The following is a 25,888-nucleotide window of genomic DNA, read 5'->3' as shown; positions in this document are numbered from 1 at the left end:
TAGGATAAAAGTTAGGTGAAAAATCACAAACTAGATTCCCTTGCTTTGGGCCCGAAGAATTGTCCTTCAGAAGTAGCTCGACTTCAACCCAAGGATGCTGTGGACCAGCTCATAATTGGAATTATCAACTTGATGCCAAGTATTTACCAATTTGATGTTAAATTATCAATTTTCTGAAAATTTTCTTTTAAGCTCTTAGGAGAACTCATAATTTAATGGGATATTAGAGTTTCGTTTGATGGGAAGATAGCCTTGACTTACCAATTCCCAATTAATATTCCATATTTCAAATATTTTCTAATTTTAAGATATTACATATGGAGAGACAATTCAATGTATTTGTTTTGAAACCTTATATTACTCAAATGGACTCGCTCAAACATGAATGACGCCAAAATTGAATCAAACCCAGAATCAACCACGTCAAGGTGATGTAGTCAATCTAAAGTAGATTTGATCAAGGAAAATACAACATCAAATATTAATTTTTGTTTGTATTGTAACGGTGTGAGGGAGAAGAAGGGAATTGGGATGTGCTGTGAAATGTGAAACCCCACCTTTCATCCCTGGAAATAATGATGAAAAACTAGGCATAAGTGGACTTGAGGTTACCCAACTTGTAAGGCAAATGAATGGAGCTATCTTGTTTCCCACCCGCTCTCTCCTTTTGAAATTGCCAAATCCTACAAGGAGTTGATTTTTGACTTGGATGGATTTTTTATTTTTCAGTTTTCACCCACCCACCATCATGGTTGCTGTCACTGGCCCTTTTTTCCACACCCAGCCGCTCTCAATTCTCAAGTACTGGTCATAACAGCGTGCAACGTGTGAGCGACGTTGTTATTTATCGTTCTTTTCTTTTTATACGATAGCATTAGTTGAAGAATCTTTGTCCATCTTGAGGGTAATTTTGAAATCTATTCTTAGTCAATTAACCCGGGACACAACTCTTGGAAACTTGAAGCGCTCCCTTTGTGATGTCTCCCATCAACCTCTTAAACCGGTAGACACGTCTTGAAATCGTGAGGATACTTGCGATGTAAGATAATATTTATAGGATTGAAAGCAAATCGTTATAAATGGTATAAGATTCGATCATTGACTCATGAGTGTTTGTTTGATCTTATGAATAGCGTTTGTCTATTTGACTCACTAATCTTATAGGACACGATAAGAATATTGTATTTATATATGATATGTATACACGTGTGTTATCAAATAAAAAATAGGTTTTTAAGACTATATGTATGGGTCCCCACTTAACTGCGTTTTAAAATTATGAGGAATCTTTTGAACTCAAAGTATATAATATTTACATGGTCGGTAACATATCCTTATTTGGTTTTTTATTTATTTATAAGAATAGCTTTTATCAATTTTAAGTTTGTGTTTGGTGAGAGGGAAAACAACAAGAAAGGGAATAAATGCAATTTCAAGGGTTTTTTTTTTTTAAATTATATAAATCATTCTTTGTCATTTGACATCATCAGAATATAGGCTGTGTAAAGCCCACACATCCTCCAAATTTCTAATTCACCGACCCAAGTGTTCTTTAGAGATCCAACCTCATTTCTACCCACCAATTCTGAAATTGGGCCGGCCCAGGCTTGAGCCCACTATCACCATCACTGACTGAACTCACGTTCCAGACCACTTTAGGGTTCCTTGCAACCCAGCCCCAATTTTTAACACAGGCATTCATCGTTCGTTCTCCAAACGTTGCGTTTCGGTCGATCTCCGAGTTGAAGGTACTGTTCCAATCTCTGTTTCCAATCATTCAATCGAATTGTACATTAGATACAATCGTTTGGACGGTGGGAAGAAATGAGACGCAATGGTTTGGATGCTGAGAAAATTGAATCATCCACCATCTAGGGTTCGTGAATGGAGAAAATTACACTTTATCTAAACTCATGACTCATTGGCTTAGTTGATGTTTTATCTTTACTTTTTGTTTGATTGCTTGGATTTTTGGCAGCAAAGAGAGTGCGTGATAACGTTGTCATCAAAATGTGGTTTTATTTTATTTTTATTTATTTCCTTGGTGATCCAAACGAGGGTCGGATCTCATTGTGAGTGCTAACTTAGGAATGCTATTGCTGGAAGTTTTGGATTTTAGAGTTTCTCTTTGAATAGGTGGAACTAATGTCCGTTTGGATTATAGTTCAGACTGAAATTTTTGTTAGCTTGATGGTCTTTGCTATTTGGGAATGTTTTTTTGTGTAAAAATGTTCATCATTGATGATTCAGGAATACATAAAAAAAATTCACTTTACTTAAAATTCATACTGCTGAGGGGCTTTTTCTCTTTTCTGTTTTCATTTTTGGAAGCAGAAGATTAGAAATAACATAGGAATGAAAATGTTGTTTTCTATTATTGCTCTATTTTCTTGGATGCCAAACAGAGGGCTAGGGTTTTTCTTGGAATGCTTTTAACCTGTCAATGCTATTGTTGAAAATTTTGAATTCTGAGGTTCCATTTTGGACCACATGGAAAGTACCAATTGACTACTGAGGAACCATTTTCCTCATGATGCTAAAGCCCTTTTTAATTATCAGATAACCTTGGAGAATTTCTCACTTGGATGAGGAAGTATTGGAACAAATTGACTATCCTGGAAAGGGGTTTGAGAAAGAGAGGAATTTGCAGGTGTCATCTGGAATGACTGATATAATTGGTTCAATCTTTTTTGGAAGTAATAATGATTGTATTAGTAGTGACCACAAAAGTTGGAAAGTATACGTGATGTATACAAGGAAGCCAAAAGGCCAAAAAAGGCATGAGAAAATAGAAAAAAACAGCAATCATGCCCTTCTTAGAGCCTAACCAATCCATAAAGTCCAACATGGATAAGGAACATTCCCCTATGGATACTCTAAACCGTTCCAACAACATTTACAAAAGTGAATGTTTAATTGCTTGACCCATTTTTTCACAATTTTCAAAAGCTTTCCTGTTTCTCTCTCTTGAAATGGTCTATAACAAGCGTAATGGAGCAACTTTCCAAGCCTTTTTTCTCTTCTCTTCGACAAAGGTCCCATGCAAGCTCAAAAGGCACATTTAACTAAAGAATGCATCACCCTTTGAACACCAAAAAGAGCATAAATCAGCTGCCACAAAATGACTGCTTTCGAACCTTGGAGGAGGATATGTTCAACTGTTTTTTCTTCTTCTTTGCTCATGTAACATTTGTTTAGAATTTTCCAACCCTTCCTTTTGAGTTAATCCAGAGTTGATCTTCAATTTGCAAGTAGGTTTCAGTTCTTCATTCACAATAATCAAAGAAGGCTGTTGTTTTGGACATCCATTATTTGTAAAGTGGAATTTCTTTTGAGGGCAAACATTCGTCACAATTTCTTATGCATTTAGCTTAAAAAAAGGGAAAATTCTTAGAAAGTTTCTAAAATTAATCTTATATTAGTATATAATTTATTTTTTTTATGATGGAGAAAATTTTATCTTACCTGTTCTTGAATTTGAAAATTTCAGGTTTCTTCCATCCAGCTGTTGTGAGGCTTATATTGGACTCCTTTGAAACATCCAAGCAAGCTCCTCAACCTGCCCTAAGTGATGTGAGTATCAAGTTTTGCGAAACGTTCATCTAGCCAATTAATTCATTTTGCCTTGCTGTTCAATGATTGCATATTTAGAAATAAACCTGGAATCGAATGTCTTACCACCTGTAAATGCTGTTATATTTTATTTTTTTAGTTGGACAATAGAATGTCTATGCTTTGGATGATTTATCTTTTTACTTTAACCAATCTAATGGGGTTGACTTGGGTCTATTTTTTAACAATTTAATGGGGTAGACTTCTAACATATATAAAGAAAGATTTGGCTTGAATAAACATTGACTAATTTTACCATGAAAACATAAATGGTGCCCACCATGCTGCCAAACTGGAAGCATTTGGAAGAAAAGGAAGAGCAACCGGAAAAAAAGAAAAAAAGAAAAAAAAAAAGACGCTCTTATCTTAAAAATAGAAAAGAGAGAACTTTAAAGTGTAAAATAAGTAAAATGAATTTAATTTTATAAGTTATAGTGGATAGATAATAATCAGGTTGAATTTGTTATGATCTTTGAGGTGAATTTGTCATGGTTGTTATAGTTAAATAATAAAGATGTGAAATTTGGGGTATCTTGGGAAGAAAAAAACTACAAACTCTTCGTCCTTTTATATATGGTATGGATAAATGAAACTAGGTTTTTTGTTTCTTGGATTTTTATTCATTTTGAATCTGAGAAAGCTATAGCTCTGCTCGGTTGCTGAGAATAGGAAAGAGATAGGAGGAGAAATTTTTAATCTTGGGTTCTCACCCAACAGAGACTAACATTGTAGCGAGTTCTCCATTTTTTTTATGCCAAAGCAATGTGAAACATAAGATTCAGAGTTTTATTTCCATCATTTTTCTCAGTATTCAAATGGAGGGCAAGGGAGAAAGAAAGGAGATCTAGGTTATAATGAAGAACAACTTAATGTTTGTTTCATTATAATTGCAAAGAAGGCTTGGATTATGGGTCAAAATTGCTAACCTAAATGGAGTTCTCTGCTTTTAGAACTTTGTCTTTTTTTTTTACTCAAGTGTAGGTGACAGATTTTGAATGGCATTATAGATAGGTGATTGTTGCACCTTATTTTTGTTTTTGGATCATATTTGAATATGTCGGTACCTTTCTATGTATTGTATGCTTTTGACGCATCAACACAGTCACAAATAAAAACAAACATAAACATGACTCAAAACAAATACATGCATATCTACATTTTATTGGTTCTATGCATACATGTACATATACAAGAAAAATTTGCCGCCTTTGTCCCTAGGTATCGACCTGAAAATGCCATTAGTCCTTTGATGTTTATTTTTTTTTCATTGTTTTTGTGCATGGATTATTAATTCTTTCTTTTTTATTTTTTTTTATAGGATGCTTTCTCCAAATATTGTCTTTATGGCATAAGGAATTATTTAGTTAAAGAGTGATTGATATGATATGCATGTAGAATGCAATTTCAATGATTTATTATCCCATTGGCCAATTTAATATACAAGGTGAAGACTAGAGGCCCTAAATATTTCCTGGGCGCTGTCTTAGGAAAGGTCTTGTGGTGTATTTAGTTACCACACCACTTTCACACACTCGACATCTCTATAAGCTAGTGAAGTAAAGGCACTTGATTAGCTGATGCTATCTATCCTATCTAATTTAGATTTGGATTGAGTTTGATGAAGATGATATTTTTCCTTTTCATATTCCAATTAAAAAAACTGTACTTGTGAAGCTAGATTAGGCAAATGGTGAATTCACTTGCTTGACTTTGTTTCTATTTTATGGGCTTAGGTTTGACTTCAAATGCATTTGACCCAAGTCCAGAGTTATAATTATTATTAGGTTTTTTGATAGGCAATATATAAGAAGAGTGCCAAACTAAAGTGGCGAACATAGTATACTGGAAGTATAGATGTAAGAAACAAAATAAACCAACTATGGTAGCTATAATCCTACTTCAAGACTTGAAGCACAACCATTCTATAAGATATAACAAAGAACGTGGACTTGTTTGACTGTCAACTAGAAGATACCCTTGAGACCACATGTATAGATTAGTAATGAGGGGGTCTTTGAGAGATTGGATGGTGCTTTGATCCCCTTCAAAGGTTCCCTAGTTTCATTCCTTCCAAATTGTCCAAAATAGGCTAAGAGGAATTGTTCTCCAAACCTTTCTTCTCTTCTTGCCCACAAAGCTTCCATACCAAACCATTAACAAGTCCTTCATTGAAAATGGTACCCACGACCACGAGATGCCAAAAAAAGGGAAGAGAACGTGTCATAACTCTCTCACTATCCCACAATGGATAAGAAGATGATCTACCAATTCGTCTACATTTTTGCACATACAACAATAACCCGCCAAAACTCATCATTTCCTTTCGATGTCCATAGTTAGGATCCTTCTTCAAGTCATTTTCCAAGCAAAAAAATCTCACTTTAGTAGGAGTTCAAGATCCTCGTACTATTTTTTAGGGGAAAGGCACTTCATCCTATGCTTCCAACGCATCACTGAAAGACTTGCTGAGAATACCCCCTTTTTGTTAGCTTTCCAAAACATTTTATCTTTCTCTCCCCTATTTCTACCAAACTCATAAAGCTTTAGAATAAATTTTCAACAACATCCATCCCCCAATCATGAAAATTCCTTGAGAATATGGGTTTCAAGTGATCATCCCGCCTTCAACCTCTCAAACATCTTCCACCCATACCTCCTTAGAAGTTGCAATGGTAAATAATGATGGAAAAGAATCCTTTATAAGGGTATATCATCATGCCACACATCATGGTTGGAAAAAAATCCTTTTAAGGATATGTCATCATGCCACACATCATGCTAGAGTTTGATTTTTCTCCCATTGCCTACCTCAAATCTTGTATTGGCTCTAAAAATTTGCCATCCTTTTCTAATCAACTTCCACAAGCTAACACCATAACCTTCTTTCCCTACTCGAGAGCATGGTTTGAAATATCAGTAAACACGGATATATTAGTAATTGGATTTTATGGGCATATCTAAAATATCAGAGAAATATCGGTAAAGCGAAAATTATTCAAAATTCAAGGAAATATTTGGAAAAATTCCAAAAAATAATAAAATAAGTAAAAATACATATGTTAAAGTTATTTTGTAAGTGTAATTGACATAAGTATGATTAAGGAGAAAAATATCGGTTAGTAAGGATATATGGATCTTAATATATAAATTATTATTTATCTTATCATAAAATATTAGATAATAATAATAATAATAATAATATTATTATTATTATTATTATTATTATTATTTTATTTTAGTATTTTTTTAATAAATTTATACTTTTAATATTTAAAATAAAAAAATTAAAAGGATAAATATAAAAAATGTAAAAGTGAAGTGATAGTAATTTTTTAAAATAGGATTAATGAGATAAATGATTGATGATACATTTAATATTAAAACTATAATTTATTTAATTCAAATGCATTTAATAATGTAAAATAAATGATGATGCATATATGATTTTTTAATATTTATATTTTTTATATTTAATTATTATATAAATGATTTAAAAAAGACTTGTTAAGAAAATTATAATGTTAGTTTTTATACTTTTATTAATCAATTAAATATAAAATAAAATAATTAGAATTTTTTTTTTTAAAATAGTGAACTTTAACATATTTAAATTGAACATATATTAACAAAAGGAAGCTTGGCCTAGTGGTGGCCAACTTTCAACCCTAGCACTTTGGCTTGAGTTTGATTCTCCTCGGTTGCAACGACAGGCAAAAAAATGTGAAGGGGCTTGACTGTGCATGTGTTGACCAGTGGGTTGAAGGGCTTTACCGCGCCTTGACCAATCGATAAATCGGGAAATTTCCTAAAAAATCGGCCAAAATACCGAAACATTGGTGATATTGTCGAAAAAACTGGCGAAAAATCCGTCAACCAATTCTCGATGTGAAATATCGTGTCAGCCAAATATCGGCGATATTTCGCCAAAATTTCGCGACATTTCAAACCATGCTTGAGAGCACCACTCTCTTGGTTCTTCTTCAAACTTTCCATCTATAAGCTTTTTCCAAAGCATATCCCTTTCGAAGGTAAATCTCCAACACCATTTACCCAAAAGAGCTTTATTGATAGTAGAAAAATCCTTGATATCGAGACCCCCTTTCTTTTTATCTTTGCAAATCGTTGACCAATTTGCTAGATGAGGTGTTTTTCTCAAGAGCCCCTCCTCGCCAAAGGAAATCCTTTTGGATTTTCTCTAATCTCTTAGCCTCCAATTTAGGAATAACGAAAAGTACTCTTCAACAATGTGATTTTTCCTCCTTTTGAAAAGTAATGCCTTTTCCAAAGGGTCAATCTTTTAAAGAACCTCTCCTCCACCACATCCCAAATAGCTTTAGCCTTAAAGGGAGCAACGATGGGTAGGCCCAAATAGGTGGTGGGAAGTTTTCCTACTCCACCACCCAAGGCTGATGCTAGCTCCTCTACATTAGGGATGTTCCCTATTGGAATATGCTCACTCTTGTTCAAGTTAATCTTTAGCCTAGAGGAAGCCTCAAACCAAAGCAAAACCCAAGCCATGTATGTAAGCTGGTCTGGACAAGGATCAGAAAAAAGAAGTGTATCATATGTGAACAGGAGGTAAGAAATCTCTACTCCTCTACCTCCTTCTCTTGCCCCAAAACCTAAGATAAAACCACACTCGATCGCCCTTCTCAAGAGAAAGCTAAAAGCCTCCATGACCAATAGAAAGCCTTGAGGAACCCTCTTGTTGGAAAAGGCCTTGAGGAACCCCATTAACCAAAACTGAAAATCTTGCTGTTGAAATGCACGGCTGGATCCACTCAATCCATTTTTGACCACATCCCATCTTTCACATCACTTCCAAAAGAAAACTCTAGTTTACATGACCAGTTCTGACAGTAGCAGCTTGAATTAGTTTACAATCTTTGTTGGAATCTCCAACTCCTCTGTTACCCATTCTCCATTTATTCTGATTCTCCTAATAAGATATCTTCTGTGCCTAGCATTAGCTATTTTGTGAAAAAAAATTATATTTTTGTCCCTTTCCTTCTGCCCTGCCTCCCGGGACTTTTGCCTCCGAGCCCAATAATTAAACTCTTATACTACCAATCTTCTAGTGTCCCTTTCTTCCAAAGATAGTCCCTCTCTTTGCCATCCCAGTAGTTGATTTGATCCAATGCACAGCAGCACAGCCCTTTCGGGCTGCAACATTACCAAAATAAAGCTGTACAACCCCCTGAACTGATAACATTCCCACCCTTTTACCAAATGGTTATCCCATAACCTTTCTGAAAGAATCAGAAATTTCTTATTTTAGGTTTTTTGTTATCTTAGAATCAACATAAGTGTGCCTGTCTGTTTATTCTTTGATTGAAAATGGGCAGTAATTCAAACCTATAGGAAAGAACTTGGGAGTTCTTTCTGACTTGTTTTCTTTTTCATGCAGAGTCTACATTTGTATTTTTTTAAAAGAAATTATTTTCATGATGTTTAAAAATGTTGATTATTTCACTGTGTTTCTGATGTTTCTCAACAAAAATCAAGTCTAACAATGTCGTGCTTGGACATGTGTAGTTCAAACTTGAGAAGAATGGGCCGGAAAGCTGGTGGGCTTTACATAAATCCTAAAAAATTTGGCACCCTCCAGAAACCTTGTATGAAGGAGATGATCACATTTCTTAATTGCCTGGCTCTTAACCAAAACAATGATGACAAGTGTGTCAGACACAAGGACCTTTTGAATGCCTGCATGGATGCTCAGGTGATGGAATTGCTTTATTATTTTAGATTCTATAACTCTAGGCTAATTAGCTCATAAGTATGGATAAAATAAATCCTGTACCTGATACAATGACTAAAATTTACCTATAAAAAAAGGGATAATATAGAAAGGTGAAGGATTAATTTGATTCTTTAGGGAATGTCAAACTCTTATCCCATTCCTTAGCCAGGAATTGCGGTTGTGAGAGCATTCCTGGTCATTACAAGATGACCACTGTAATCACTGGAGTGCTCTGCATTCCGTTGTTGGACTTAATATGCTCTACTGAAAAACCAGCTATTTCTGATCTTGGGTAGCCTTTCATTCTCAAGGACTAGTTATCTTCAGCATATTTACCTCACATGTGCATTATTTGATCATTCTTTTGAAAAATTGTTCTATTACTATTTGTATTGCTATGAATGTAATCTGAACCTAAATGTTATTTTGTTGCAGACTGGCAAAAATAAACGAGGTTGGGGAAGCATTAATTATCACCTGCAGAGGCTTAATCGTGGGAGCAAGTAGTTCTGGTTTTATGATTAGAATGTCAATGTACCATTCACCAATTTGATTAATTTATGTTTATTCCTGATGGAATATTTTAAACATTTTCAAATAGATTGAATGAAGTAGCCTGGTAATACCTTTTGCAGGGGCAGTTTTACAATAATATGTGAACCAGACTCGGGTTTTCTTAATGGATTTAAGTAGAGAATCAAGGTCCGAGAAAATTTATTTATTCTTTGAGGCTTGATATGGTTCATACCTACTCATCATTCCTTTGCTACAAGTCATTTGGTGTCACAAGAATACACTCACAAATATATTTGTTTTTTCCTTGGGATGGCCCAAGGACTCTTAGCCAGCCCACATGCACGTAACCCACGAGCAACACAACAGAAACGGCTACACAAATGCGTACAAGAAAGCTTTATCCTAGCTTCTATTAATCTCAAAAATACAAGACACCAAGCTTATATCTTATCAAAATGTTACAATACTCTCTATACCCCTACATATACCCCTACAATATGATATAATTCAAAAACCAACCAGTAGTTTGCAAAAACTGTTAGATTTTGTAGACTCAACCCTATCTTGGTAATTTCTCAAAGCTAGATTTAAATGTCAATGTCATAGAATGCATTAATAGTTTTCTATTAGAATAATAGAATCCAATTCGACTAGATACTAGACATAAGTAAGCGTAGAATATAAAGCAAAGGATAAATGAAATGAGGGAAACAAATGATTCTAGGAAGGGTTATTCGTCTTCCTAGTCTTCCACACAAGAAAGGAATTTTCCACATCCCTTTCTTGTGTCGAAATAATAATGATCCTCGACACCTTCGTCAAAAATTCCTATTCTTAGTTTAGATTTTTTTCTAGGTTTATCATAATTTTAGATTTATTACGTATAAGAAGTAGTGCTAAGCAAGCATTCCCTTAGGTGGTGCGTTTTGGAAACCCAGCTCACACTTTTTCAGCTGCCACTTTATCCTGCAGTTTCACAAAGCCCTAGACATTTGCTTAAGTGCTGTCAAAGTGCCCATTCTACAAGCCTTAGCTTTCACTCAATTGCTACCAAGTGCCCACTCTACAAGCAAACTTTTCTCAATAGTACAGTAATTTAAAAAAGTTATGCTTAAATTATTGTAGTAGAAGAAATAATTACAAATATATGGTAGTTTTTGCCACCTGGAAAAGAGGAGAGAGGGTGAACGGATAAATTTTTTTTAAAACCAAAATCATCTTTTCAAATTTCAAAAGACGAAATCGTTTTTTCAAAAGACGATTTTAAAAAAATTTCAAAAGGGAAATCGTCTCTTCAAGAGACGAGTTCCATGAAAAAAAATTTTTTAAAAATTCCCCATTTATAAAAAAAAAAAAAAAAAAAAAATTCCTCAAGAGACGAGTTCCATGAAAAATATATATATATATATATATATATATTTAAAACAATTCCCAAATTATTTAAAAAAAAAAAAAAAACAATTCCTCGAGGGACGAGCGTCTCTTGAAGAGACAAGTTTCCATGAAAAAAAAATTCCCAAATTAAAAAAAAAAAAAAAAAAAAAAAAAAAATCCTCAAGGGAACTCGTCTTTTTAAGAGACGAGTTCCATGAAAATATATATATATATATATATTTAAAAAAATTTTCCAAATTATTAAAAAAAAAAAAAAACAATTCCTCAAGGGAACTCGTCTCTTCAAGAGACGAGTTCCCATGGAAAAAAAATTCTCAAATTATAAAAAAAAAAAAAAAAAAAAAAAAAAATTAATTCCTCAAGGGAACTCGTCAAGAGACGAGACGAGTTCCATGAAAATATATATATATATATATATATATATATATATATATATATATATATATATATTTAAAAAAAAATTCCCAAATTATTAAAAAAAAAAATTCCTCAAGGGAACTCGTCTACTTTTTTTAAAAAAAAAATTCCCAAAAAAAAAAAAAGACGAGTTTCGTTGAGGATTTTTTTTTTTTTGGGAATTTTTTTAAAATATATATATATATTTCATGGGAACTCGTCTCTCCCTTGGGGAATTTTTTTTTTTTTAATTTGAGATTTTTTATATATATATATATATATATATATATTTTCATGGGAACTCGTCTCTTTCCCTTGAGGAATTTTTTTATTTTTTATTTTTTTATAATTTGGGAATTTTTTAAAATATATATATATATATATATTTTTTTTTTTCATGGAACTCATCTTTTGAAGAGATGATTTCTCTTTTTGAAATTTTTTTTAAATCGTCTTTTGAAATTTGAAAAGATGATTTTGATTTTAAAAAAAAATTATCCGTTCACCCTCTCTCCTCTCTCCTATCTCCTCTCTCCTAGGTGGCAAAAACTACCATATATTTATAATAACTTCTTCTACTACAATAATTTAAGCATAACTTTTTAAAATTACCGTACTATTGAGAAAAGTCCCTCTACAAGCCTTAGCTTTCCCTCAACGGCTATCAAGTGCCCATCCATTGTTCACAATTTTTTGTAAAAGTATTTATTGTAGTTATTATGATTTTAATTTCATAGGGTCTCTGTGAAGTTTTATTCAATAAATCAATTTTAATATATGTAGTATTATTTGTTTTATCATTTTTTGGAGTTTTTTTTTTTTCAATGTTTTAATGAGTTTTGATCAATTCCATCCATAGATATTGGTTTCCAAATTTGATTCGATACTTTTCGATATATTTATAAAATCCAATTACTGATATTTTTGTATTTTTTTATATTTTGATTTTTATATACACTTTGATCATTCAAGGTTATCTCAATTAAGTGTCATCAATGTACTACTTTGGAAGCAGAGATTTAAATAAAATAGTGAAATATGTGTAAATTGAATGAGATTTAAGTAAAATAATAAAATTTGAGTTACAAACTTACACATGGCAACACCAACGTAAAAATACACTTAACGACTGTTCTAGAGGAGCCTCCCTGTAAACTCGCGAAGTTGTGGCTCGGTAGAAAAATTAGAATTGGTTTTGACTTTTGAGATACAAAAGGGAATGAGAAAGCTGTGTGTGTAAGCCTTTTTTATCCCTCGGATTTCCTCTCCAAGAGGCATTTTCTCTCCGGAAATATTCCCTAACGGAATAATGCCTGGAATTGAGATACAAAAGAGAATGAGAAAGCTGTGTGCATGCCCCCTTTTTTTTTTGTCTCCTCGGATTTCCTCTCCAAGTGGCATTTTCTCTCCGGAAATATTTCCCTAACGGAATAATGCCTGGAATTGAGATACAAAAGGGAATGTGAAAGCTGTGTGCATGCCTTTTTTTTTTGTCTCCTCGGATTTTCTCTCCAAGTGGCATTTTCTCTCTAGAAATATTCCCTAAGGCTATGTTTGGTTCCCAAAAAATTTGAAGGAAAATGCAAGGGAAAGAAAATATAAAGGAAAAGCAGAAGAAAAGAAAAAGTGAAGGAAAATAAAAAAATAGATTAAAAGTTAATAAATTATTTTTTTTGTTACTTCAAACTCATTTTGTTTATTTTAACTCATCAATATAAAGATTAAATAATTTAAAAATACATAAGTTTTTAATTAATTTTAATCATATTTGATTTTCTTTGATGTTTTTCATAGGATAACCAAACATAAAAAAATCATTTTCCTTTGTATTTTTTTTCTTTCCTTAGTATTTTCCGGAACCAAACATAACCTAACGGAATAATGCCTGGAAGCTTTCGATTTTTTGACAGAATATTCATATGCAATGATGTCGATTATGACAGGTTAAATGGTCATGTAAGAGCAATCCTATACATTTGAGATGATAATATACGTATATATTATGACGTGCACTACACAACATTAACCCATTTAATGCCATTCCATTTTGCCATCATCTTATTCGCGCATCAACCATGGAGTCAGGATTCTTGGGCATCCGAGTCGGTATAGCTCTGAATAGTTTTGTTTGAATTTGATCTACTGAGATACCTGTTAGACCATATTCAGACCTTTTGTTGGGATATGTGCCCCCCTTCAAGACGTAAGATGGAAGCAATGGGACGCTTAGAGTCGGTAACCGCATCTTTAGACGGATTGCTCCTGAGGAATTTTACTCCCATTGCTTCCTGCGGCGAAGACAGTTCCTCAAAACAAATTGAGGAAATATTATAAGACCAAGGTTGGGAGCCAACACAATATAATTTTGGAATATTTGAGCAAAAAAGTATTGATTCATTTGCTCATATTAATAATGATTCTAAAGACAATATAAAGGGGAATCATCCATAATTTAACCTAAGCCACGAAATTCAAAATCCAAAATCCATGGCAGAGAGACAAGAAGCCAACCCAAAGTTTTTACCATCCGACCACAAAAAAGTACTTAAAAACCAAATATAAACTAAGCAAGAGAAACCAATTTCCTTGCTTAATCCACCTCCTCAATCTTGGGGCCAGCACCACTTCCACTGGCTGGAGGAACATCATCTTCCATGGGGCCACCCATGTCAGGACCTGCACCCTGGTACATCTTCGCAATGATGGGGTTGCAGATGCTTTCAAGCTCCTTCATCTTATCTTCAAACTCATCAGCTTCAGCCAACTGGTTGCTGTCAAGCCACTGAATGGCCTGGTCAATTGCATCCTCAATCTTCTTCTTGTCAGCTGGAGTGAGCTTGGCACCAATCTTTTCATCCTTGATAGTGTTCCTCATGTTGTAAGCATAGTTCTCCAAGGCATTCTTAGCCTCCACTTTCTTCTTGTGTTCCTCATCCTCAGACTTGTACTTCTCTGCTTCCTGGACCATCTTCTCAATTTCTTCCTTGGACAGCCTGCCCTTGTCATTGGTAATTGTAATCTTATTTTTCTGCCCTGTGGTCTTGTCCTCAGCGGAGACATTCAAAATACCATTTGCATCAATATCAAAGCAAACAGTGATCTGAGGCACACCCCTAGGTGCTGGAGGGATGCCAGAGAGCTCAAATTTTCCCAACAAATTATTGTCTCTGGTCCTTGTTCTCTCACCCTCGTACACCTGAATCAACACACCAGGTTGGTTATCTGAGTATGTGGAGAACACTTGTTCCTTCTTGGTTGGAATGGTGGTGTTTCTTGGAATTAAAACAGTCATGACTCCTCCAGCTGTTTCCAACCCAAGAGAGAGAGGGGTGACATCCAACAGCAGCAAGTCTTGAACCTTCTCATTGCCCTCACCACTCAAAATGGCAGCTTGTACAGCAGCACCATAGGCAACAGCTTCATCAGGGTTGATACTCTTGCAGAGCTCCTTCCCATTGAAGAAATCTTGCAATAGCTGCTGTACCTTGGGAATTCTAGTGGATCCACCAACAAGAACAACATCATGAACAGTGCTCTTGTCCATTTTAGCATCTCTCAAACATTTCTCCACAGGCTCCATACACTTTCTAAAGAGATCCATGTTGAGTTCTTCAAATCTGGCCCGGGTTATAGTGGAGTAGAAGTCAATACCCTCATAGAGAGAATCAATTTCAATGGTAGTCTGAGCAGTGGATGAGAGAGTCCTCTTAGCCCTTTCACATGATGTTCTCAATCTCCTCAGAGCTCTGGGGTTGCCACTAATGTCCTTCTTGTGCTTCCTTTTGAACTCCTGAACGAAATGGTTCACCATCCTGTTGTCAAAGTCCTCACCTCCAAGATGGGTATCTCCGGCGGTTGCTTTAACCTCAAAAATACCCTCTTCAATGGTGAGGAGGGAGACATCAAAAGTGCCACCACCAAGATCAAAGATAAGCACATTCTTCTCACCAACGCTAGTTGCTTTCTTGTCAAGACCATAGGCGATAGCAGCAGCTGTTGGCTCGTTTATTATACGCATGACGTTGAGACCAGCAATGACACCGGCATCTTTTGTAGCTTGTCTCTGAGAATCATTGAAGTATGCCGGGACAGTGACAACTGCATTCTTCACAGCCGATCCAAGGTAAGCTTCTGCAATTTCACGCATCTTGATGAGAACCATTGAAGAGATTTCCTCAGCAGCAAACTGCTTTTCTTCGCCCTTGTAGACGACCACGATCATGGGCTTGTCCCCAGGTCCAGGGATGACCTTAAAAGGCCACAACTTGATATCACTCTGAACAGAGGAGTCACTGAATCTCCTACCGATTAGACGCTTTGCATCTGACATCAGAAAGCATAATGTTAGACACAAAAACATTTTTACTTCAAAAAATATTAAATTGCAAAAACAGAATTTGAATGATTTAATTATGACTGAAGACCTTATAAGTTAAGCAGATGGAAAGAACAAAGAATTTGTAAGATTGTCCATAAGCTTGCATTCACACGGATGCGAGCCTGCAGTCACCTAGATTAGCAGACAAGCAAAACTAAACTCCTACTTGTGATCTCTTCAAATAGGCATGAAGATCACACAAATATATTCAAACTCAAAACCCAAATCCAATAATGAAGAAACCAAGAAAGGCCATAAGTTAGATTGCCGTATAGGAATGTTGAAGATTCAATACCACTGTGCTACGGAAAAAAGCGCCCCCACTGAAACTTAAGACATATCTTTTGAGGGGGCAGCCTGATTATAAAAATACCTTTAACAAGAATTTCATGTTTGGAAACAAAAACAAAAAACATAGCTTAGACTCCTAAGCATTCTATGTTAGGGTTCATCCAGACTCAGTCTTGCATGTTCCCGTCTGACCTATAACTACAAACCTAAATAGAAACTGCTCAGGGTGACTCCCTAACATCCTAATCCACACCGATCGGATCTGATATGGAACTACGAAAAAAAAATTGACAGATCCGTAAACATTCATGTTAATGAATCACAATAAACCCAAAACGCAATAAGCCAACCACTCCATTTCACTATAATCTTGAACAAAGATGAAAATAATAACAAATCTGACAAGTATAGAGAAAGATGACTCACCGAAAACAGTGTTAATGGGGTTCATAGCGACCTGATTCTTGGCGGCATCGCCGATCAAACGTTCTGTATCGGTGAAAGCAACGTAAGAGGGAGTAGTCCTGTTGCCCTGATCGTTGGCGATAATCTCGACACGGTCGTGTTGCCATACTCCGACGCAAGAGTAGGTGGTTCCAAGATCGATTCCGATGGCTGGGCCTTCACCCTTTCCGGCCATTACTTCTTCTCAGATCTGGATCGTAAGGTCAAATAGTGGTTTGAGAGAGAAGACAGACGAGGGCGCTGTTGGAAGTGGAGGAGGAAGGCTATCGGAAAAGAGGTATTTATAGGGAGAATAGATAGGGTTTGAGTGAAGAGCGGGGTTTGTATCGCATTTTCCCACCGGGTTTCTAGAAAGTTCCTCCCTCCCGTTTGATTTTGAATCGTGTTCAAAGCGGGTCGGCAAACCACGTATGGGTTCGGATAGTACATTCTAGAAAATAAATTCCATTTTTTCATATTAAACTCATTTGAAAAAAAAAGAAAAAGAAATAATTACCTAATATATGAAATTTTTAGGGCTTTTTATTTTTATATTATATCACCGATGGAGTCTCCGTTCAATTACAACTTAAAATTAAAATGATTTTAAATATGAAGTAAAAATAATGAACTTTTTTTCCTCTCTAATAAGAATACATTTAATAACTATAACATTACGTTTATTACTCATTTTTTTATGAAAATAATTATTAGTTAAAAAATTTAATAATAAACATTAACTATAATCAACAAGGATAAATATGTCAATTCAATAACTTAAAATAAATTTTGAGTAAATTTTATCCAACAACCTTAATACTTAAAGTAAAAAATAAGTAATGAATTTTAAATTAAAAACTTAAAAATAATTTAATTTAAAGTTAACTTAAATTATTAAGTAATAAGTATTAAGTTTTAAAATATATCCACTATCATATATTAATAACATTTGAGATAATGGAAACTATTAACACTTTAGGTGTACCATCTAATCTTTAATTTTCACATGCATTTTTTCATGTACTAGATGCATTAAGAATCTAAGAAATAACCCTTTATTTGTACCATGTTGGTTTTACTTGTGAACTTTTTAAAGTTAAGGGATCTTCTAGTTTTAATACTCAAAGGATAATTCATCAAATTAGGTTGTGGAGAAGTTTATATCGGCAAAATATAGATGTCTACTACATTGCTCTTTGACAAGTTTGGCTTATCCATATGGCTTCTACTTTGTGCGAGTAATTAATAAGTGTTTTCAAAATAGTTTGAATTAGTGAGTTAAACATCACTTGTCATGTCATGAAGGTCACCATTCGTAAGGCACATCACTTTGTAAATTTTGAAATAATTACCATTATAACACTTACAATGCACTATTAATTGTTACTCATTTGTTTTATAAGAGGTGGTATTTTACCAAGTGGTCAATGATTGGGTTGTTTTAACAATTTCCTTCCCTATATGTTTTAGAGAATCCTCATACACATCCTTTTTTTTTTCTACCTTTTCTACTTTGTTTGCTCGTATCAATGGTGATCCCTAAGGAATCTCAAGTCCCTAAAAGTAGTGTTTCACTTATTGTATGATGTAGATGGAGAAATTGGGATCTATTTAGTCCCTTATATTGAACATCCTAATTTTGAAACCAAAAGTCGCAACAAAATTACCCCTCATTACTTCATGTCTAATCCGACCATAGACTCTCATTTCATCCTTTGATCTTTGATGCACGACAAATAGATAATTAGTATAACTTTATACTTGCACAATTACTTTTAAGTATTAATATTGTCACTATGAATATTAGTTACTACTATGTTTATAATATTCTTACTTATTTTGATCATGTATGAATTGTTGGGATGGGTATAGCTACTCCACCTCCATTAAATACTTGGATATGAAGTTCAAAGAAATGTAAGAGTATGCAAACAAAGAAAAATGAAAGTCTTATGGATGTACAATCATGTGCAATGGATAAACAAGGTTAACAAAATTAAGCATAATTAATTTCATAATGTATTTAAAAGGCACTACTTATAGGAAATGCTAGATCTCTCTATTTCCTACCTCAAGACTAGGTTAGAGCATGAAAATCTTCATAGGTCATTAGATCCTATGCAATGGAAGTAAAATAATAGCTTTTGACGTTAAAGGATCCATCGAAAAAGCAAGTTTAGGCATTGGAGCTATAAGAAAGTTGTATAAAGGGAGGAGACAACAAAGAATGACACCACTTGATGATGACTCCTTTTAAGCCAACTTTGAGTCTATGAGTATAGATACTCAACATAATGGCTCATCAAATAGGACTTATATTTATAGACTTATATATTTATTATGAGTTGTTATCAATTTATATCCCATCAATATTTTTTTATCCAAATTTCTATCCAATAGTGTTGATATTTTTGTAAAGTCCAACCACCAATATTCCCATAAAAACTGATATTTTTATCCTTAATTACAATTAAGGATGTGATATGTTCATGAGCATGACTAGTTCAGATATGATTCTAAAACATTTTTCCAAATGGATCAAAGGTGTTTGTTGAGATGTGACTAAATGATTTTAGGATATATTGAGATTTTTTGGATGAACTATGTAGGTTTGTATGAGATTTGATATAATATTTCTCATTTTCTTTATATTCCGAATAATTGCATGATTCATTAGCTACTATGAACCAAGGTGGCAAAGGGATTAATAGAAAAGAGTTTATAAATATTTTTCCCATTATACGTGAGGGGGAGATGATAGGGCTTGAGTCATAAAAGTTGTCCAAAGTGGTAGGCTCCTAACACTAAGCTTTTCATATTTTTCTCCCTTATTCCTATTTTTTCTCTAGTTAATATTTTAATTGACTAGAGACGAGGATTGAACATATAGGTATAATTCTAGAAGGCTATCCCTCTTAGTGTTTTATAAAAGCAAAGGGCTCATCTTTACTTTTAACTCAAAATACAAAAAAAAAAAAAAAAAAAAAACCCTAGATACAAATGTGCATAAATACAAACACAAATAGTTGTTTCTCTCTTTCTTCCTCAAGATATTGAGCCAGCCTTTTTTGTTGTGGATATAGAATGTATGCTCTTATAGCATTCATCACCAAGGACTTTTTTTTCACTACATCGTGAGGGAATCAATAGAGTACTAATGATCAAGGTATGCCTGAATCTAGGTTCTTCACTTTCTATTAGTAGGTTTTTCACTTTCTATTAGCGTGTTTATGGTACTATCTTCTTCTTCTTCGTAGTATTATATCATTATCATTATTAGTATTGTTAATTTGTTATAATGAAAAAGTGTTCATGAGTTATACTTTCGTCTTTTTTAGGATTTACACTTACATTGTGAGAGAAATTTTATGTTTGATCTTGATGTAATAAAACTAACCATTCAAGGTGAATAGGTAGTCTAGAAATTAATTTCCAAATTAAGATTTTTATCGACTACTTTAGGTTTGTCCCTTTATATTAATTCTTTAGTAAGAACAAAAATCTCATGAATATATAAATAAAATTGATTTGATACAATACACATGGTTTAAAGTGGAAAAAGTAAAACCACCTAACAACTTGCAAAGTGTAAAAAACCACGGGCTCCCAACCAGAAAATAATCTAGTAATTATGAAAAAATGATACATTGTTTTATATAATTAAATGTTTATACTCCTTAGGGTTTGATACCATTAGTCCTGATACTTTTTTTCGTCTCCAATGTAACACTCCCCTATACTCCTTAGTGGATCATTGGAAGCTCACATCGAAGTTTTATGATAAAATCTCGGACTTTTGTTTGAGTCAAAAGTTACAAAAAAGATTTTAAAAATTCAAAAGTGGGAGAATCAAGTTTTTTATCAATGATTATGCTCTCTTAGGGTTTATAAAAGTTTACTTGTTTTAACAAAATATCTATATTTATACTTGTAAAACCCTTTTTGGAATTATGGAGAGTTTCCTAATTCTAAAACATTTAAAAAATTCTTTTTAAAATTAAATACTAGTTTAAAGATAAATATAATTTAAAACTTATCAAAAATCATTTTTGGAATTAAAAACATAGTAGAAATGAAATTAGGAAATATAAGTATTTTCTTCCTGATTTCTTATATTTGCCATTCCAAAAGCTTTTCCAATCATATATATATATACCTTAAATTTTACGACTCTAAATAACCAAAATTTGAATTCGATGAAGTTTGAAGCTGTCTTGAGACAAAAAAGACCCAAGTCACATCTAATTAGTAAGAAATGAACAAAATTATCAACCAAATAAAATACATTAACAACATCCCCCTTTGACAATTCTGTGACAAAATATGAAGATACATCGAGGCCCCCCATAGTTATCTTAAAGCCTCGTTAAACTCAATCACAATCCTATTTTAAACCACTTCTTACGCAGTGATATTAATTTCTTGTAATATGCACATACTTAAACAATGCACACATAAAAAGTAATGTGTGGGAAGAAAACAAATAAAAAATATAATATGATCACAATCCATCTTAATGGGAAAAAATAATAAATACATCTAATTCATCTAACAAAATTACTAGATATCATTACAACTTTCTCACATTTTTTGTCATAAACATGACAAAGATAAATAAATAAGATGAGAAAAAACAATATACCCAAATATGGGTGAAAATATGCATTTATATTGAGAAAAAAACATAAGTGCTTGAAGCAACTTTAGAGTGCTTAAGCTTTCTCCACACATGATAGATTTTTTGCTTCTTAGGCTTCTCTCAAGCATCCTTAACGCTCAAGCATTTCTTTGAAGGCTCAAAACATGTTTTTGAACATAAAATACTTACAAAATCACCCAAAAATTAAAAAACAAAAAACAAAAAGGATTCACATGCTAATAACTCTCAAAATCATTGGAACTCAACATATTAAAATAATCATAAATATCCTAATAAACTAATAAAAAGAAACTCAAATCATTCATATTCTTCGTGAAAATGATCAAGAGAATCGAATTAATTATAATTTAAACACTAAACTTTTTTAAGAATAAGTAAAATATAGAGATAACTGATTAAAAATGATGAAATCATTTCCACTTTGTAAAACTTATCCTTCACATTTTTTCAACCTAAAAAATACTTATTTCAAACAAAAATACATTCATCTTTTTCTTACAAAGATAACCCTTTTTTTTAAAACACACATACAAATAATAAAAATGTTGAAGGGTATTTATGTCAAAAATGAGTTACTCGTCAAATTAAAAAATATAAGAAATTAGTTTTAAAATTTTGGAATCTTTTCATTCATTTTAATCAATTAATCCTAAAATATAAATCTAAATAACCTAATTTTAAGGTCATCAACTTACTATTGGGTTAAAGTTATTCAATTTACAAATTTAGTTGGTTTATTAGATTATGTCTTACTTTCAATTAATTCAAAACTTATTTAATTTGAAAATAGTTTGTCAATTTTTTGTTTAACATGACAAAGTGTTGATGTTTAAACCACAACTTTACTTCCCTTAAATTGATGACTTTTTTTTTTCATTTTTTTTTTTTTTTAGTTTTAATAGTGGAGGCATTTTCCATTACTATAGAAAACTACCTTTCATGCATGGGTAGCCTTTCCACAATGGGCTTTCCCAATTTTGCAAGTGATGGTATTCACTCTTGGTTTAAATATATGAAATATTGATTTTGCCAAGGTAGTGGAAATTTAAATTTTGGACTATATCAAACATGATATTTCAAATTAATTTAAAATAGGAATAATGTTTATGAATCCTCTAAATTAGAATTTTCACTCAATAATCAAAATTAAGAAGATTTTCTTTCAATTAGAAATAATAGAAGATCTTACAAAGTAGTCATATCAAAATATCAATTTATTTTGTTATCAAATTCTAAAAAGAAATTAAAGTGTTCCTAAGGCGGTGCTTGTTTTTTGGCTAAATAGAAAAAAAAAAAAACAAACACCATCTAAGGATAGTGACTAAAAAAATAATCATTTGAAAAAATAACAAAATCCAAATATCACTCAAACTATTTGGAAAAATAATAACAAATTAAAAACAACAAAATTTATCAAATCACAAGTATATAAAGTAATAAACCTAGGATGAACAAAATATTCCCTCTCTCTCTCATTCTCCACCTAAATTCATGAGGAATATTTTAGCACACTAATAATAAAGTCTTAATAAGAAAATATAAATGGAAAAAGAATCCGAAAAGCTCCTTGAAATTGACATAGAACCTTAATGTAGGACCTAGGTTATAGAATTAAACGTGCTATTGAGAAAAGGAAATGCTTAAAGATTTTTCATGAGGTAAAATCCTAAAAGAATTTAAAGGAGTACATCAACAGTAAATTAGACCTTTACTTTGAAGTACAATAAGGACATCTTTTATAATTCAAATTTGTCTAGTCTTGTGGGAAATTTAAGAGATAAATTGAAAGAATATTCATCATAGACTTACCATGGGGATGAAGGTTTTGAATAAATAAGAGGAGTAGAAATAAAATTTGGAGCTCCATAATTAAATTATATGTTTGAAAACTGTATTTAAAAATATTTTTTTTGATTAAAGATGAATATCATTTTGATATTTTTAAAATTTTGACTAAATAAAAACTATTTTTGACAAGACATTATTTTTCTTTAAATATAAATAAATAATATTGAAAATTGTAGAACACGAGTTTATTGATAGGGTTACAACGGGTGAGAATTGAGTTGACAATCTCAAGTCCAACTCATATTAATAAACATTTAATTAACCCAACTCGATCTCTAACCTAAGATGTTTAACCCAAATAAATCTCATTCTTATTTTCTCAAGGCTCATTAGTTTCATATTAGACTTGGGTTAAACTTTTGGGTTGGACAAGTTGTTAGGTCTATATGAATTAAATTCGAGTTTAATTGGATTGAAAAACTTTTAAAATTTTATGTGTTATTTATATAGATAACACATTATTTTGCAGTAATATAAAAAAAATCTATTTATCTTTCTAGAAATAAAAAATGCATAAAATACTTAAATTTGATACACTTTTTTTTTTAAAAAAAAATTATTTGAAAGCATAAAAAATGAATATATTTATATATAATAATATAAATAATAAATATTATAACATTTTTTTCAACTTGCCCAAATTTTTAACCCAAAATTCAACTCAAATTGAGTTCAAATTGAGAAAACACAATTTAAGTCCAACTTAAATATTAAAAATACTTATCCAAGCCTTTTCAAACATCAAGTTGGACTTGGGTTGTTCGAGCCAACTCATATTGGTTTGAGACTGAAAGCAATAGTTTTACCCTACAATTTCTTACTTCCATTTCTACAACTATCCCTTCCCAAATTTTGTTTCCATTAGTTTTTGAATTTAATTACTTAAAACTTTTTATTCCTATGAAGGAGCATCACTATTTGTATTTAATGATCAAATATTTATAACTTGGATTCCTTTTCATTTGCTTAGATCCACGTATTTTTTTCTTAGACGTGGAAATTAATATTTATATTTTACTAAAAATTTTCACTTATTTTATTTAAACGTAATAGTTATATTTTTTTATATTTAATTTCTATTTTTCTTAATTCTATAAATATTTTTTGTAGACATAATATTGAATTCCTAGAGCAGATCATTCTGCATGTCACATGCAATAATGCATTTGAAATTCAAAAATTTAAACAAAATTTTTGTACGTGTATTTCATTTCATTCTTCTAAATGTAATTGTTGCTTTCCCAAACAATCTCTAATATAATATTCATTTGTGGGCGTTGTCTACTGCAGTAGGCCTTGCAGTGGGCTTTCCAGTGGGCTGCTGTTCGGAGACTAGATCTTCATTTGGGCCTGCTTTAAAGAATGGAGGTCTAACCTACTTGTTGCCAATAAGGTGCTTGGGTTGGCATAGATCGGTCCATAGTCAAACGAACCTTGTTGGTGGTGGGCCAGGCCATGGCCCACTGGGCTCAAGGCCCAATGGGCTTTCAAAATACCACTCCCAAGTTCTATCCCATTTCAAAACCAATATTTTTCAATGATTTCAAATGAGAAATGGCGGTGGAATCTGCACTTCGATGATATGTTGGCTGTGATATGACATGTCAACTTTCTCCATCCTTTGATTAATTGGTATGGGTAGGTTTGGTGGATTTGTGTCTTAACAGGTACGCTGGGCCTTCACTTTGGGGGCAATAAAGCGTTCAGCAGCTGAGCTGATGGGTATAGGGAGCATCTGTTTAGTGTCAGTGGCATGTGCAATTATTAGCAAAAGCCTTTCAATAGCATTTCCCTTTTCGGATCAACAACTAAATGCGTAGGAACACTTGTATTATGGTCTTTGACAGAATGCTAGCCTCCATTAATGGCAGGGTGGGAACCATGTTTCCGAAGCAGACAAGGCAAAAAAAAAAAAAAGTGGGCGTTTTAGCATCACCTGGATTCTTTACTAAGTGATCAGATAACGTTAAGGAAACCATGATGTCTTGATAAATTTTTCACTACTGTAGGTCGCATGTGTGGGAGGACTGTCACTGGGGAGAGGAGAGGGGACAAGGGGTTGTGTTAAGGCTGCAGTTTTGCTTTCCTTTTAAACTATATTTCTGTGTGAAAGGGGATTGCTTTTTGCATGAAAATAAGCAAAAGCCATTACCATATGCCTAGAAATATAGTTAGAGAATCAGATTCTATCCCCACCATCTTAATTCAAATAGATTTTATCAAGTTTTGAATGTCGATACAGTGCATACCAAGCGGTTAAAGTGACATACATTTCTAAATCCAGATATATAGACTTGCACCCCATGTTTCTAGGACTACATATGAATACTCAGATTCAGTCCTTTTCATGGCAAGTTTTCTTCCACAGCCCTACAACTTACTGCATGTTGGGTGAAAAATCCACATGTTCTGCTACATTAATTGAATCCCATATTATATAGTTTTGTTGTTGTTGATTTCTTTCTTAATTAGAGAGCAAATTCATCATCTGGGTGTTTTGACTTTCTAGATGATTGATGTTTGATTGGGGGAGAAACACAAGATCCAGCACCATAATCCACGGGGACCCCACTGACTTTACACATTTCCACCACAACTTATATTC

The 25,888-nt window shown here is 32.9% G+C and overlaps 2 protein-coding genes across 3 annotated transcripts; one reads left to right on the top strand and one right to left on the bottom strand.

The window, feature by feature from the left end:
- Positions 1–1,636: 1,636 nt before the first annotated feature.
- LOC117915821 lies at positions 1,637–10,076 on the top strand. 2 transcript variants are annotated; one of them, XM_034831523.1, is made up of 4 exons: positions 1,637–1,748; positions 3,491–3,573; positions 9,148–9,334; positions 9,791–10,076. In XM_034831523.1, exons 3-4 carry the CDS (start codon positions 9,164–9,166, stop codon positions 9,860–9,862), a joined length of 243 nt encoding a protein of 80 aa, XP_034687414.1. In that variant the 5' UTR covers positions 1,637–1,748; positions 3,491–3,573; positions 9,148–9,163; the 3' UTR covers positions 9,863–10,076. The 2 variants fall into 2 exon arrangements, with proteins under 2 accessions (XP_034687414.1, XP_034687415.1); XM_034831524.1 differs by lacking the exon at positions 1,637–1,748 and adding an exon at positions 1,775–1,876.
- Positions 10,077–14,025: 3,949 nt separating this feature from the next.
- LOC117916050 (heat shock cognate 70 kDa protein 2) lies at positions 14,026–17,055 on the bottom strand. Its single transcript, XM_034831858.1, has 2 exons — positions 16,758–17,055; positions 14,026–15,985 (listed from the first exon to the last, which is right to left on the bottom strand). Exons 1-2 carry the CDS (start codon positions 16,969–16,971, stop codon positions 14,253–14,255), a joined length of 1,947 nt encoding a protein of 648 aa, XP_034687749.1. The 5' UTR covers positions 16,972–17,055; the 3' UTR covers positions 14,026–14,252.
- Positions 17,056–25,888: the final 8,833 nt, after the last annotated feature.

The sequence above is a fragment of the Vitis riparia genome, chromosome 6 (assembly GCF_004353265.1).
Source record: "Vitis riparia cultivar Riparia Gloire de Montpellier isolate 1030 chromosome 6, EGFV_Vit.rip_1.0, whole genome shotgun sequence".
In the NCBI taxonomy this organism is placed as follows: Eukaryota; Viridiplantae; Streptophyta; class Magnoliopsida; order Vitales; family Vitaceae; genus Vitis; species Vitis riparia.
This window is presented reverse-complemented; position numbering and strand designations above follow the sequence as displayed.

Bases quoted from the DNA above. Each gene is read 5' to 3' on its own strand.
- LOC117915821 (XM_034831523.1), top strand. From the start codon at position 9,164: ATGGGCCGGAAAGCTGGTGGGCTTTACATAAATCCTAAAAAATTTGGC. The intron at 9,335-9,790 runs GTGATGGAATTG...ATTTTGTTGCAG, and splicing joins ATGCCTGCATGGATGCTCAG to ACTGGCAAAAATAAACGAGG.
- LOC117916050 (XM_034831858.1), bottom strand. From the start codon at position 16,971: ATGGCCGGAAAGGGTGAAGGCCCAGCCATCGGAATCGATCTTGGAACC. The intron at 15,986-16,757 runs GTGAGTCATCTT...TTCTGATGTCAG, and splicing joins CCCCATTAACACTGTTTTCG to ATGCAAAGCGTCTAATCGGT.